At 30.5% G+C, this 16087-nt stretch overlaps 1 protein-coding gene across 3 annotated transcripts in view; it reads left to right on the forward strand.

Moving 5' to 3' along the window:
- LOC123267605 (5'-3' exonuclease PLD3-like) overlaps nucleotides 1–16087 on the forward strand; it is a 51385-nt gene that overhangs the window by 23205 nt on the left and 12093 nt on the right. Inside the window, exon 1 of one of the 3 annotated variants that reach the window (XM_044732330.1) lies at nucleotides 12826–12899. The exons of the other annotated variants lie outside the window; for them this stretch is intronic. Within the exon in view, the coding sequence (XP_044588265.1) occupies nucleotides 12882–12899 (18 nt within the window). The 5' untranslated portion in view covers nucleotides 12826–12881. Of the gene's footprint in view, nucleotides 1–12825; nucleotides 12900–16087 lie in introns of those variants that run through there. 3 annotated transcript variants of the gene reach the window in all.

Below are 16087 nucleotides of genomic sequence, written 5' to 3' on the forward strand. Positions count from 1 at the left end.
ATTATTACATGAAGCGTTCCACATTCACGTAACAGGATAATTGGTAGGAAAGGATTGAGAAAGGAATGTGGAGAGGATCATCTCAATGTGAGTTTATAGAATATGCGAGAAAAAATTATTAGATAGCTCGGACTGGGATTCGAACCCAGAACCTTCCGAAGACATGTCGGCTATTCTACCATTTGAGCTATCCGGTCTATACTAAATTTCCTTTCGCTTATTTTATATACATTAAGCCACACCTCTTATCTTACGGCAAGCATTTTTACAAATATAAATACTGCTCTGAAGCGGGAAAGAATAGGAGTTACGGTAATTATTACGTGAAGCGTTCCACTAGTTAAATGAATTATAATTAATTTCTTGGAGGAAAAAGATTGAAAGTGGAAATTTTAAGGATCTTAACGTCAAATTAAGGAGATTAAATAATTATGTAATTTTATTAATAAGTTGACGGGTTTCAGCATTGCATGATAATGAAAATAAAATCGAATTTGGTGTGACGTAATGAGACCTCAGAGCCCAATTGCTCACAGATTCCTCGGTTAATGAGAAACGAGAAGCGGGAAGCTGGCTGAGTAAACACGTGTAAACAATTAATTTAACAACTCCCGTGGGTATTTGGTGGTTTTCTATTGGTTGAAGCCAGCGACCGTGATTTTCCTACTCATTGCTTTTCGTAGCCACTGCTGTACTGTATGTATGTGTGTGCTCTGGTGTGCATGCCGTAAGTGATTGTAACAGTGATTGCGATTGTGAGTGTGGTGGTAATCTCCAGCAGAGCAACTCAGCTCGACTGTTAGTGTAACATTCGTCGCGAAAACACGCTCGATAAAAGGGAAACGAGATGGTTTACAGTTAAAAGGGTCGTATGTTTAAGTATATAGGTTTTATTTTGGCGAACGGTTCAACGCCTCAACGACTCGCCGGCTGTTTCTCGGCTACACTTGTATTCTACTTTCCACTCTGTATAATATGAAGGGGGTTGAAAGCTAAGAATGGCGAGTAAGCCCGAGCCGAAAGGACCAAAGGTATTTCTGAAAAGTAATTTTCTCTGCTCCTGGTCCAGTCACTCCGTCTAGGTTTAAAAAGTTACTGTCACTTCCATTAGGACAAACTCACAACTGGCTTAACCGTGGTTTTCGTTCGAGGCTTTAAGATAAACTTTTTATTTTCCGACAAAACATCCAACCGTTCGAGACTTTTGTACTTTGTTATTAGTCGACCCTCAAAGTTTATTGTTTGAGAGGGAAATCCCGATGAGAATTTCTAAAAATTCTGCTTTTTTTACATTTCAATAATAGATCATTTTTATGAGCGATTTTTTCGGTAATTTTTTTTTCATAAACTGCTCGGGCTATAATTCAAAATAAAAAACTCAATAAGTTTACTTGATTATTAATTTTATTATTTTGAAGATTTATTTTTTTATGCATAGCTCAAAAATCTAAAGAAATTTTTTTTCTTCAGATCAATATAAAACTATAAGACTAGAGTTTTGGATTTTGTCTAAAAAAAAAAAAATTTGACTGAACTGAAGGATCGAAAAAATAGGTGATTTTCGAGAATTTTTTTTACTGGGATAATAAAGGAATTTAGAGATCGGATTTTTTGATTTTTTAATATATACATTGAAGATGATACTTCTAAATTTTGATCAAAAAATATCATGTTGTTACAAAGTCATAAGCATTTTTGTGGAGCACCAAAAAAATTTCCTACATCATGGTGAGATCTCTAACTCAAAAACGGATTATCTAAAACAAAAAAACCAAACTGCGTTGTAATCTGCATGCATGTGGTTATCATTCCACGTAGGGAATTTTGAAAATTTGGATTTGAAAAAAAATGGCGGTATATTAAAAATTTTTTCGTTTTTTTTCTCATTTTTTTAGATTCAAACAGCCCAAAAAAGTCTTTAGAATCAAAATTTTCAAAATACCCTACGTGCAACTATAGCTACTGAATAGACGAATACGGAAAAAAAAGTTGCAAATCGGTTCGTATTTATGCAAATTGCAGATCCCATCAGTTCAAAAAAAGTAGTGTCGAGAAAAACGTGTTTTTGTCGCCGCGCGTGCAATGGTCATTTGACACGCTGTTACAAAAATGACTATAACTCGAAAAATATTCGGAATTTTCGTATAAAACTCTAGATACATATTTTTGAATGTATGAACTTTGATTTAATAAAAAAAAAATTTTTTTTTTTTTGAAATTTCACAGTGGCTATCCCCCTTAAAACAATATAAAAACTTTCTAAAGTTCAAATTTAAAAATATGATTTTTTTTTCATACATAAAAATACTAGCTCTTACTCGCCCGCTCTGCTGGGCGCTTTATAGAATTGCATTTTTAGCTCTAGATATGAAATTTAATTATTGTTTCGACTTGCACAGATTCCAAATTCTTTCGAATTGGCATGCACCTTTTATCCAAGTAATTATTCTAGCTAATATTCATTGTAACTTTCAATGTGCAATCATTATAACATTCCCGTGTCTTTCTTACAAAAATGAATAATAATTGATATGAAAAAACAAAAAATTTGTAATGAGCATCGAAAGTTTCAGTTAAAGAAATTGCAGGTTTCATAAGTGAAGAAATCTGCCTAGAATATAAATATAATCAACAGAATAAAAAAATTTATTTTAAACAAATGACAATCGAATAGAATAAATTTAGTTACAATAAAATTCATTATTTCTAGGTCAAAAAAATTTATGTTCCGGATAAGTAATCACCAACATATCATATAGAGGAGAAGGGGGTCAATTGAACCAAAAAAAGTTGAGTAATTTTGCACGACTCATGATGCGAAGGATCAGAGAGTGCTTTACGATCGAAAAATTTTTTTCGCCTCATTTTAGCAACTATTTTTAGTATTATAGCCTTGTTAGTTCACGGAATCAAGATATTTTGCATACTATTGTCGAGATAATTTAATGGAGATTAATTCCATACTTTCTAAAAATTGATTTACTGCAATAGAAACGGAAAAAAACATCAAAATAGGTCAAAAAATTTTCCTGCCCGTCATGTATGAAACCCCGGAAACACTGTAACTTGTGAAAAAATCAATTATTTGAGTTAAATTTTTTTTTTTTTTTAATTTTAATCGACGATTGTAGGTCACTGAATGCGAATGGTTAATTAATTCAGTGTCGTTTAATTACAATTAATAAAAAACGAAAACTACAAGACTGTATATCTATATATATCCATGTAAAATTAACATGGATGGTGATATATCTATATCTATAGATATTATGTACATTTTATTCCACCAGGGGCGCTTGTGCAGTACCTTCCTACTACAGCTGCTTTTTCGGCAATTAATTTTGAACGACTTAAGTTTTTTTTTTTTTTTTTTTTATATTTCATAATTAAATGAGCATTATGAGACGTGCACTTTTGGATTTTCCAAACTTTTTTACTATTCGAATTAAAACTAAATAATAATTTTTTTCTTGGAATGGTAGTTTATTAAGTTTACCATCATTACACAGAAAGAATGGTTCACTTGAACCAAGAAAATATTTTTCTTGCTAATTATTTTCTTGGGCGAAAAAAAAATTTTTTTTTTGAGACAAGAAATTTCACTTATTCCAACAAAATTAATTCTCTTGCTTCAAGAAATACGTATCTTGATCCAAGACAATTTATTTAAATCAAGAAAATTTTCTTATTTTGAGAAAATATTTCTCTTGCTCCAAAAAATTAAGTTCTTGACAGAAGTAAATTTTCTTGTCTTGAGAAAATTTTTCTCTTTCTTCAAAAAATTAAATATCTCGATAATAAATTTTCATTAATATTTTTATTGACGAATATGTCAAATGGGAAGATCAAATAATATTGAACCATTTTCTTTCATTCAATATGTATAATTGCGTGCTAAAATAATCTAAAATGGGTATCAAATATTCAAGAGAAAAATTTTCTCAGCTGAAGTAGGTGACGCTGCTTCCCTAAAATATCTAAAAATCTTGATCCAATATAAAAATGTATTGTATCAAGTATTTATGATAATTTGAATTAAGAAAAATTACTTCCACCAAGAATAGAATTTCAAGAAAAATTTTTACTTCGGCCAAGACAACTTCGGGCACCCGAAAATTTACTTGAGCCAAGAATTTTATTCTCCAGTCAAGAAATCTTTTTTTCTGTGTATCAATACATAAATTAGTTAATAAACAACGTGAATTTTTAAAAATGATTAATTTATTCAAACGCGTCGAATGGTTCAATTGACCCCCGCTCGGGGGCAATTGAACCAATAACATTTATAACTCAAAACCGAACTTTTAATAAATAACATATTAATTGTTACTTGCTAATATTACTGTTGCACATTTTTAATACACATATATTATATTTAATAAATTAAAAATCAATTTAAAAATAATTTTCATTATAAATTCAGTTTATCAAATTGTTAGGTTATTTCCCTGAGTATTTTTCACGTCGAGACAAGATGCGCGCGCATGTCCCATGCTTCTCCGTATAGTTCAATCGTCCCCGGGACTGCTGGTTCAATTGACCCCATATAATTTTAAAACAATTAATAGTAAATAATAAATAAACAAACCATTCTATCACTATAAACAAAGTTGAAGATTATAAAATATAAGTATATACAACTATAACTACTACAATTCAAACTTTATCAATTAATTCAAAAATTGAAATATTATTAAACAATTTGTCACCAGCTGAAAAGAAAGTTTGCATGTCTAAAAATGAGAAAATCTCAATTTTTCAAAATTTATTAATCGCAATGGTTTTAAATTTTGATCATATACGAGTTTAACATATTAGAATCTAATTCTAAGAGCATGAAGCGTTTTTTCAATTTTTTAAGTCGAGTGGTTCAATTGCCCCGTGGTTCATTTGACCCCCTTCTCCACTACTAAAATCTTCTTCAAAACACGCTGCATTTTATGGTATAAGTATTATTCCGATCGGTTCAGTAATTTTCGCAGCATAACCGGACAAAAAAATCGGCTCTCCATTTATTAGTATAGATAATAAATGATTATTTTTGGGCCGTAGAAATTTTTACATAGACAATCTTGACATCTAATCAGTTTAAAATCGCATTGAAGCAAACTTTAAACTTCAAGTAAGCTTATAATCAATATTTATCCAAAGATAACAGCAATTTTTGTTATTCCAAAAAAGCAGCAGCTGATGGCTCCTGAATTGCACCCGGTGCAGAGACTTTTAGTCCGAAACCCAACATTGACCATTTCAAGATAATATCCACCGTGGAACATAAGTGTTTAAAAAATGATAGGCAATAGAACTCGAATGTCCATTGAAAGACTACTTTGTTCTTAGCTTAATATGGCATCTTGTCACGAAACACACCACATCTCCCTTTTTCATTGTTATATTAGTTGTTTTCTTATTTTCTTTGTTTACTCCCGTGTTTTTCATAGCTCACAAGTGATTGCCCTGGGAATTCGAAATTGAGAATCGTGTGTACATCTACGTTGATATACATCTTATATACTATAGACGCCACACGAAGACACCGCTTTTACATTTACATTCGCTCTAATGAAACCGATAACGATCTGAGCAAACAATTGTGTACACACATTATCGAGGGACTTTATTTCAGTTATTCCCTCGGCGATAAATTAACGAGTAGGTGTGAAGAATCATTATTTCTTTTTCGATATACGTTATTATTGTTGCTACTACGAGGGATTATTGTTTATTGTCATGTTGAGATAATTAACACGAGTTATTGAACCCGAGATATTGATATGATAAAAAAATAAAGAAAAGCCGTCGCTTTTTAGTCAATAGAATAGAAATTATCTCCTTTTTTACTTGTCAAAAGTTTCAATAGATGGCGACCGTAGTCATAATGCCACAACTGTGTATAAAAATGATGTTTTTCACGTTAAAAGCGCGGGTTTTTTTTGAAAAACAATAATTTCAAATGACAAACTTAAAAGTCATTGAATTCATTATTTTAATTACAAAAATGGTTAAGATATTAATTTTTTCTCTCTTATAACAATGACGAGGTAATTTTTCACGAAATGAAATTCATTCGCATTCTTAAGTAATAAGAATAAGCTATTATTAATATTATTTATAAACGTGACATAAATTAATTATGGCCCGAGTCGAAATTTAAATCGTAGATTCAACGTATTGAACATTCAAATCATAGGTTCAGCGTATTAGACGTTGAAAACGTAGGATCAACGTATTGAACGTTGAAATCGTCATTTGAACGTAATGGACGTTAAAAACGTATGTTGAACGTATCCAACGTATTATAAATGTGAAGAGAACCAATAATGGGTGAAAATAAGTAATATTAAAACTACTCAAATAACTACACATGTTTGAAACGTAAATAGACAAAAAAAAATTAGGAAAACGGTTGACTCTAAAGGCCATCCCTGCATCTTCCCGCTAATTCCGTTAATACCTGGGCGCTTAAAATTACACCTACGAAGTTTTTGAGCTCTTCGAGCTCAAAAAGATACCTTTTCTATGCTTTTGAGCTCTTTGAGCTCAAAAGTCTGATAAAAGTTTCATAGAACACTATTTTTTGAATTTTCAAACCGCAATAACTTTTAAATGAATGAACCGATTTGTACGCGGTTGGCGGCATTCTAATCAGTTTTTTAAGCCTCATTAATTTCTAAGTTTTAATTGGTCATTAATTTCTAAGTTTTAATTGGTCAAACTAGAAATTTCGGAGTAATTCCGAAAAAACACTTTTTTAGGTTTTCTTTCCTGCACGATATCTCTCGAACGAGTCAACCGATTTAGCGGATATTTTTGACCGGATTAGCGGCAATCGACGTGGTTTTTCGATGTTAAGAGCTGATTAGTTTTTGGAGTTGATTGATAAAGCCGTTTAAAAGTTATTCCAAAAAAACCACTTTTGAAAAAATTTTTTTTTACAGTTTTTTTTAGATTTTTCGAAATCCATCGGTCTGAATCAGTCCAAATTGTATTCAAAATCTAAGTTTGGCCAAGCCCTTTCGAATAGCACCAACCGCGATGAAATCGGTTTAACCGTTGAAAAGTTATAAGAGGTTTACATACACACACACACACACACACATACACACACACACACATACAGACATAGTGACACCCTCGCGGGAATAGTCAGGGAAGCTTCCTAGGACCTCAAAACGTCGAGATCTGATGAAGACTCGATTTTCGAAAAACGGGGTAAAACCAATAACTTCCCGATTTTTGAAAATTTTCAATTTTCTTAGCAGGAAGTTAAAAATTTTTTTTTAGTTTTGTTAGGGAGATTTTACATTTCTTAGCTTAAATTTACCATTTTTTTTGACAGAAATGCTTTATCGAAATTTTTTACCCTCAGAATGGTTTCCAAAATTATGAAATATCATTCATACGATTTTATACCAAAAATGGCCTCTGTATATAAAATGATAACTTTTTATCCAATTTTATAAAATTTTTTACTACTGGATTTTTACAAAAAAAAATAAAATTTTTAACTTCCCGCTAAGAAAATTAAAAATGTTTAGTTATTTGAGTAGTTTTAATATTACTATTTTAACCCATTATTGGTTTTCTTCATATTTATAATACGTTGGGTACATTCAATATACGTTTTCAACGTGCATTACGTTCAAATGACGATTTCGACGTTCAATACGTTGATCCTACGTTTTCAACGTCTTATACGCTCAACCTACGATTTGAACGTTCAATACGTTGAATCTACGATTTAAATTTCGACTCGGGTGTATTTGAAAAATTTATAAAATTAGTAATAATAACAAACTATCATTGTTGGATCGATGATACAGTAATTATTTTCATTTTTAGTTATCAAAAATGCCAACAAATGGCTGCAGTAGTGCAAATATCATTTCTATACATAAAAAAACGTTTTTCGCGTTAAAAGCGCGGGTTTTTTTGAAAATATAATTAATACAAACTTTCACGTCATTAAATTTATTATTTTAATTACAAAAGTGGTTGAGATATCAATTATTTCTCTTTTATATCAATAACTACGTAATTTTTCACGAAACAAAATTTAATCGCATTCTTAAGTAATAAGCTATTTTTGTTATTATTTATAAAAGTGACATGAATTAATTATTGTACTTGAAATATTAATTAAAATGAAGAATCACAACAAATTGTTATTTTTGGATCGATAAAACTATAATTATTTTTATTTTTAGTTATCAAAAGTCCCAACAGATGGCGACAGTATTGCAAATACCACCTCTATACAAAAAAATGACGTTTTTGTGTTAAAAGTGCGGGTTTTTTTGAAAACATAATCAATACAACTTTAAAGTCATTAAATTTATTATTTTAATTACAAAAGTGGTTAAAATATCAAATTTTTTTGTCTTTTATATCAATAACTACGTAATTTATCACACTATGGTATTGTATATTATTATTTATTTATGTTTGTAAAAGTGAAATAAATTAATTATTGTACTTAAAATATTGATAAAATAAGAAATAATAACAAATTATTATTGTTGGATCGATAAAGCAGTAATTATTTTAATTTAGCTATCAAAAGTCCCAACAGATGGCGACAGTAGTGCAAATACCTCTCCCATATATAAAAATGACATTTTTTATGTTAAAAGCGCGGATTTTTTAAAAACCAGAACGAAACAAACTTTAAATTCACAAAATTCAGTATTTAAATTACAAAAATGGTCAAGATATGAATTTTTTTCCATTTATATCGTTAACTATGTGATTTATCAGCGTATGATATTTACCCGCATGCATAAATAATAAGCAATTATTTTTATTTATATATTTGTAAAAGTGACATTAATTCGCGGAAGATTGTGGTGGTGGATAATTTACCGGATTATACATATACGATGTACGACGTACGTGAGCCCGGTGCCAGGTAATACGCTAAGTAATACAAGGGAGAATTGCAATAATATAAAGTAAAGTTGAGAACGAACGACATGCGAAGAGTAAAGATATATCGCGCGTGTTGGTTATTATCACGATTCATATGCACGCCTTTACTCGACAGTCCTCAATCCTCAGGATACGACTCTGAAAGGTTCAGTATGCGCTGGCTGTTTGTCTGTTACGGTTTGTTGCTACTGCCTACGTTTCATTCTAATATTTAATTTATTGCAATTCGTTGCAGCGAAATAATTCGAGTAAATATAAAGGGTGATTGCACGTAAAAAGTCGGGTTAGCAATTATTTCTCTGGATTATCGACTGGTGCTGCCAAAGGTATCCTCATTATTGATTTTTATATACAATTAACATACTTTTTCGATTTTATTGTTGAAAAATAATTTATTGTCGTACAATTAGTTCGTTACATTTTTTTGGAGGTGTTAGTGCTTTCAAGGTTAATTTCGACCGCTATTTTATTGATTATTTCAGTGTAAACAACTCAATGAAGCTCATAAATAGACAAACGCTGCGAATCGTAAAAGTTGATTACTTTTTTATGTTTATCTAGTAAACAATTTTATTTTATATGTATTGATAAAATTTCTTTTTTATATTCTTTGTATTGAAAAAATCTTTAATTACAATAAAATGAAAAAAAATTAATTTATAGAAACAATGAAAATTCACATATCTTCCATCGGTAATAATTTGGCTGTGAAAAATTTAAACATTATCGACTTTTTTCAAATATTTCACATTATTGACGTTTTTCTCAAAATTTACTTAAAACTTCTGACATCATGTAAAAAATCAAGAATTTGAAGACTAAAAACCAGAAAAATGGAATTTTGATTTGGAGGCGCTAAAATTTTGTCAAAAAAATTAAAAATCAAAAAAATTTATATTGTATCTTAAAGCTGAGACTCTAAGGGTTCTAAAAATACTGGCGAAGACATAAAAATAATTTAATAACAATTTATAAAACCTATAATTGTTCCAATTTTTCTCTGTACTCATCTGTATCCGTCAAAACTTATAAATAAATTTAGCATATCTATATCATTAAGAGAAAAGCAAAATTTTGTGGCCAGTCTATTTATATAAGAAAATGGGTTTTCATGGTTGAATTTGGTATCGTTGAAAAAGTCTTGACGTGAAGTTGTGCCTTTTCATGGTTCTATATCATTCTTACCAATAGTCAATTTATTATGATAAGTAATTAGGCTGCATTCGAAAATGCTCTATCTCTAGATAGAAAATTAAAAAATGACCTTGTATCTTGTGAACTATTGTCATTTTTAAAGATATAAGCTCATCCTGATGTTATACTCATTGAGACCTTTCATTTGAATACCCACATAATTTTTTCATATATTTACATATATTACATTTATGTATATATGAAAAATATGTCAAAAATTCATGTGGGTATTCAAATGAAAGCTCTTGATGAGCGTAACATCAGGATGAGCTTACATCTTTAAAAATATCAATAATTAAGAAATGACCTTATATCTTGCCAACTATTGACATTTTTAAAGATATAAGCTCATCCCGATGTTACACTCATCAAGATCTTTCATTTAAGTACCCACATCATTTTTTCATATATATATATATATATATATATATATATATATATATATATATATATATATATATATATACTCAAATAATTGATTTTTTCACAAGTTACAGTGTTTCCGGAATTTCATACATGACGGACAGGAAAATTTTTTGACCTATTTTGATGTTTTTTTCCGTTTCTATTGCAGTAAATCAATTTTTAGAAAGTATGGAATTAATCTCCATTAAATTATCTCGACAATAGTATGCAAAATATCTTGATTCCGTGAACTAACAAGGCTATAATACTAAAAATAGTTGCTAAAATGAGGCGAAAAAAATTTTCCGATCGTAAAGCACTCTCTGATGCTTCGCATCATGAGTCGTGCAAAATGCATGTGGGTACTCAAATGAAAGCTCTTGATGAGTGTAACATCAGGATGAGCTTACATCTTTAAAAATATCAATAATTAAGATATGATCTTTTTTTTTTTTTTTTTTTTATTTATTATTATTTAGAGTCGGTTTTAACTGCTGTGGTCATATCGCCGACTTTTAACTGTTGGGAGTGGTACGTTGGGTCTTTTTGGGTTGTGTAAATCTTAACCTACGCGGCAAGGGCCGAATATTAACCAAGTTGGTTTCTAAGACCAGCTTGGGATTCAAACCCACGCCTGGCCGGTAAGTTAGTCCGAGTTCTCTATAGGCCATGCACCTTAGACGACTCGGCTAACGTCACCGGTTAAGATATGATCTTGTATCTTGTAAACTACTGACATTTTTAAAGATTTAAGCTCATCCTGACATTATAATCATCGAGACCTTTCATTTGAGTACCCACATCACTTTTTCATATATTTATAGATTTATATATATGTATATAAAAATTTCCCAGTGTTTTTTCATCAAAAAGAAGCTTTTTAGGGGGCGCCGCAAAAAATTTAATTTTTAACGACCACCCTAATATATATGTATATATGAAAAATATATCAAAAATTCATGTGGGTACTCAAATGAAAACTCTTAATGACTGTAACATCGGGATGAGCTTATATTTGTAAAAACATCAATATTTAAGAAATTACAGTGCAATTTGACAAAAGTCATTATTCAATAAAGCAAAATTTTATTTATTTATAGTTCACAAATCACGGCAGTCACATAGTGACCGCAAGGTTGCTAGTATTTAATAATTTTAAGTATTTTATAACAAACAATGTCAAAAAAAATTGACATGTAGAAATTAAAAAAAATAAAGAGTGCAATTTTGTACAATAATTTGTTTGATCAATAAAATTAAAAAATTGCCAAGTAACTGCTAACTTTAATGTCATTAAAAACTTTTAAACTAACTTAATTAATTCAAACAACGAAATTTATTACCAGCAATTAATTCCCGATTCTAAACCGTATTTCAGCATCCAAAAAAATCACTACTAATTGAACGGCCATCTGTAAGTCAAGGTCGCGCTCTGTCCACCGAAAAAGCGTATCGATTCCCAAAAATGCGTGACTAAAAGCACCCCTTGGGTCGATCGAGAATAACAATAACAATAACAATTAAAGCATAGAAGCAGAAGTTAATAAGGTTGATCACGCGGGTTAGGCCGAAAGCAGTGCGACCCAGTTCAAAAGTATGCAATGTAGTCTAGAGGAGTTTGTAGTTGAATATTAGCTCTCGTGTAGCCTTATTTGAAGCATGCAGCATAGAAACGATTAATCAGGCTGCTCCCACCCTCTACATTATCCCTCCACACACTCACTGATCCACCGAGTATATTTACACGGCAACACTCATATCAAAGCACCCTTTGCACAGAAGCACTATCAGCGTTGCAATGAAGCGCCGTGTAAATGCTCACCTGCATGTTCACCTACTAGTGAAAAAAGTTTTTTTCATAACCGCTGCGGCAGCCGCTGCGGAGTTTCGCGTACTCACGGAACAACTCCGCAACTACTACATCTCCGTCTACTTATACTTTTACCTCCGAGCAATAACTTCGAGCCCAATACACAACATTGCCCAGGTTCCTACGGCTCGCTGGTGCGAGTATGAGTACCGAGTACAGAGTACTGGCCCTCCCACTCCCACCTGCACCTTCCACCTTCTACCTCAATTCACTGGCACTGCTCGCCCATTCAAACAGAAGGGTCAAGTATTTTCAGTTTCTGTTCTGTTGTTCACCAACTATCTAGTTCATAGTCTAATACTCTGTTGTTTTCAACTACAGTTACCCCTTCCGACTACCTGGTCCAAAAAATTATAACAGTTAATTGTTCCTTCGAATTTTGACACCTGAAATGTTTATCTTGTTTTAATTAAAAGTTTCTGATGTATCTAAAGCAATTGTCTCTTCAATTGGTCAGTTTAGTTACTCTTTTTATGATTGGTCAATGATAATAAAACTTACGGTAAGAATTTTTTTTTATAAAGTTTGAATTTTTATTCGTAAAGCTTCCAAGCTCATTTGTTTTCTTAAAAAAAATTTTTAATTGAATCAAAGAAATAATTTTTAATTTTTAATTTAAGTAGAAAAATTCTTAAATTAAAAAATTTTATTAAATTCAACAATTTTTCTCTTGACTCAAGTTAATTTTTTTTAGTGCATACACTGATAAAAAAAATACTTTTATTAAAAAAAATTTTTTTTTACAAGCACGTGTATTTTTTAGAAAATAATTTTGTCTCAAGAAATTAATTAACAATAATTAAATGAATATTTTTAATGGATTTTTTGCACTACAAATTTTGTTTGGACGTTAAAATGATTTTTTTTTTTTTTAAGTGTAATTAACGTGTTAAATCAAAGTATTTTAGAGAGTAATTTTTTGAAGTGTTCTTTTCAAAAATAAATAAGATGTTTGAATACATAGGAAGTTTCTGAATCAATTCTGATAAGGTTAGGAATAAAAATATATTTTAAGAAACTAAATGATTTAAAAAGTCTTCTTTAAACATGTGTGGCGATCGAAGCTTCTTAACAATGTAAAACTCTTTTGAAATGATACCTTTGTATTGCTTGTTTTATTAGATTGCTATAGTACTTGGACTAGAGCAGACTAAAGAATCACAATTATTAAGAAAAAGATTAGAAAGAAACTTTTTTTTTTATTAAAAATTAAAATTATTTGTAAATTTATTTTTTTAAGAGAAGTTTTAAATCTTCACTTACTTTTTATAATTTAATATTATTAGTTAACAAATATACAAAAAGATCAACTTGTTTCAAGAAAAAATATCCTGAACTAAAAACATTAACTAGAATTAAACAAAAAATTTTTCAAATAAAATATAATTAATTTAAATCAAAAAAAAAATTTTATTCAATAATTTTCTGCTTGATTAAAGTCAATTTTTATTTTTGAATCAAATAAATTTATTTTTAAACCCAAAAAAAAACTTGACCTAGGAAATCTTCCAGTCTTTCCCAAAAATACATAAAAAAAATTTAATTTTTTCCAGAAAAAATATTTTGAACTAAAAACATTAACTAGAATTAAACAAAAAATTTATCAAATGAAATTAAATTAATTTAAATCAAAAGAAAAAAATTTTTATTCAATAATTTTCTACTTGCTTAAAATCAACTTTTTTTTTAATCAAGCAAATTCTTATTTAAAGCCAAAAAAAAAAACTTGACCCGGAAAATTTTCCAATATTTCCCAAAAATACATAAAAAAATTAAATTACTTCCAGAAAAAATATTTTAAACTAAAAACACCAACTAGAATTAAACAGAAAATTTTTCAAATGAAATAAAATTAACAAACCAAAAAAAAAAATTTTATTCAATAATTTTCTGCTTGATTAAAGTCAATTTTTTTTTAATCAAGTAAATTTATTTTTAAACCAAAAAAAAACTTGACCCGGAGAATTTTCTAGTATTTCCCAAAAATACATAAAAAAAAATTAAATTGTTTCCAGAAAAAATATTTTAAACTAAAAACACCAACTAGAATTAAACAAAAAATTTTTCAAATAAAATAAAATTAACTTAAATCAAAAGAAAAAAAAAATTTTATTCAATAATTTTCTACTTGATTAAAGTCAATTTTTTTTTTTTAATTTATTTTTAAACCCAAAAAAAAACTTGGCCTGGAAAATTTTCAAGTCTTTCCCAAAAATACATAAAAAAATTAAACTGTTTTCAGAAAAAATATTTTGAACTAAAAACACCAACTAGAAGTAAATAAAAAATGTTTTTTATTCAATACTTTTCTTGAACCGAGTAAATTTATAAACCTAAAAAGAACTTAACCCTCGAAATTTTCCACTACTTCCTAAAAAGTTGGTGTTATAACCACATCGACACTACATATATCTATATATAATAAGATATTCTCTCGGGAGATCCTCGAGTCAGTAGTAAACTCTACGGCAACTCTAATAAACCGCTCGTCATCGTCTTGACGGGACGGAAACGTCATCTAGACACTTCCGTCTTGCTTTCTGCGACATCAAGACAAACTTTTAGCCATTTCTAACTATACTTAGCAAATGTATATAACCTAGACATTCATAACATCTAGCCGAGACTGTGAAGAGGGAGCAGGAGAGAGTTTGATCCTTCCCTTTGGTGAAAGAGTGTTTTGCGTGGAGACTGTCGCGTCAAGACGAACCGGCGTACGTGTGTCATCTAGGATCCCGGGGATCAACGCCACTGATAGGTGACAGACACACTAGAACTAGAGATAGCTCGTGGTGTACGAGTGCCAAGTTGATGCTCTCACGCGTAGCTTGATTCTCCATTATTATCATCATTATTATCACGCAGTAAGAGGCATCATCGATAAGCGTATCTGCCGAACGACGTTTCCGAGGTGGCGAAGCCCACGGTCAATATTTACTCAACCGATGGCTATGGATCCATGTTGATCGTGATGATCACCGGCGCCGTCACCGCTGCTCCTGCTATCGGAATCCGATCAATGCCAAAGCGACCAAATGGCCAGTGTGTACCGAGGATTCGCCGTCCCTTTTCCATCTTCACAGCTTTTCTTCGCCTCTTATTCAACCTCCCTCTGGGAGAGAACGAGTGGAGAAAAGGGAACAAGAAATGAACCCGGGAACTAATTTTGCCGGACGGCGCTTTGATCGATGGAACGTTAATCATCAACTTCAGTTTCCAGATTGAGAGATTGAGTGTTGCTGTTATTATAGAGCCAGGCGACACTTAGATCTTTACTTTACTTCACGAGGTTGCGGCCCGAGTGTCTGCCTGGACCCTGGCCTCCAAAGGCTCGCTGAAAGCCTTTATCGCTCGCTCATAATGTTATTATTGAAAATTTAATTTTATTATTGTGTTATGGGGTATATATCTTGTCCATGTGTGCATTCATCGAGAGGCTGCAAGATGAGAGCTAGGTGATTAAGGCTTTTTGCAGTGGCTATTAGTGACCGCCTTTTTAAGCCCTTAAAGAGATGAGGATAGGCTAATTTTTAGTGGATTTTTTTTACAAAAAAAAAAAATATGGAAAATTTATTTCTAAAAGTATGAACATTTTTGTGTATTGAAATTAATAGTCTAGGCGCAGTTATATAAAATATTTTTTTTATATAAAACAGACCAGATACATCAGTCATCTTTTTAAACTAAATT

The sequence above is a fragment of the Cotesia glomerata genome, linkage group LG6, assembly GCF_020080835.1.
Source record: "Cotesia glomerata isolate CgM1 linkage group LG6, MPM_Cglom_v2.3, whole genome shotgun sequence".
Lineage (NCBI taxonomy): Eukaryota > Metazoa > Arthropoda > Insecta > Hymenoptera > Braconidae > Cotesia > Cotesia glomerata.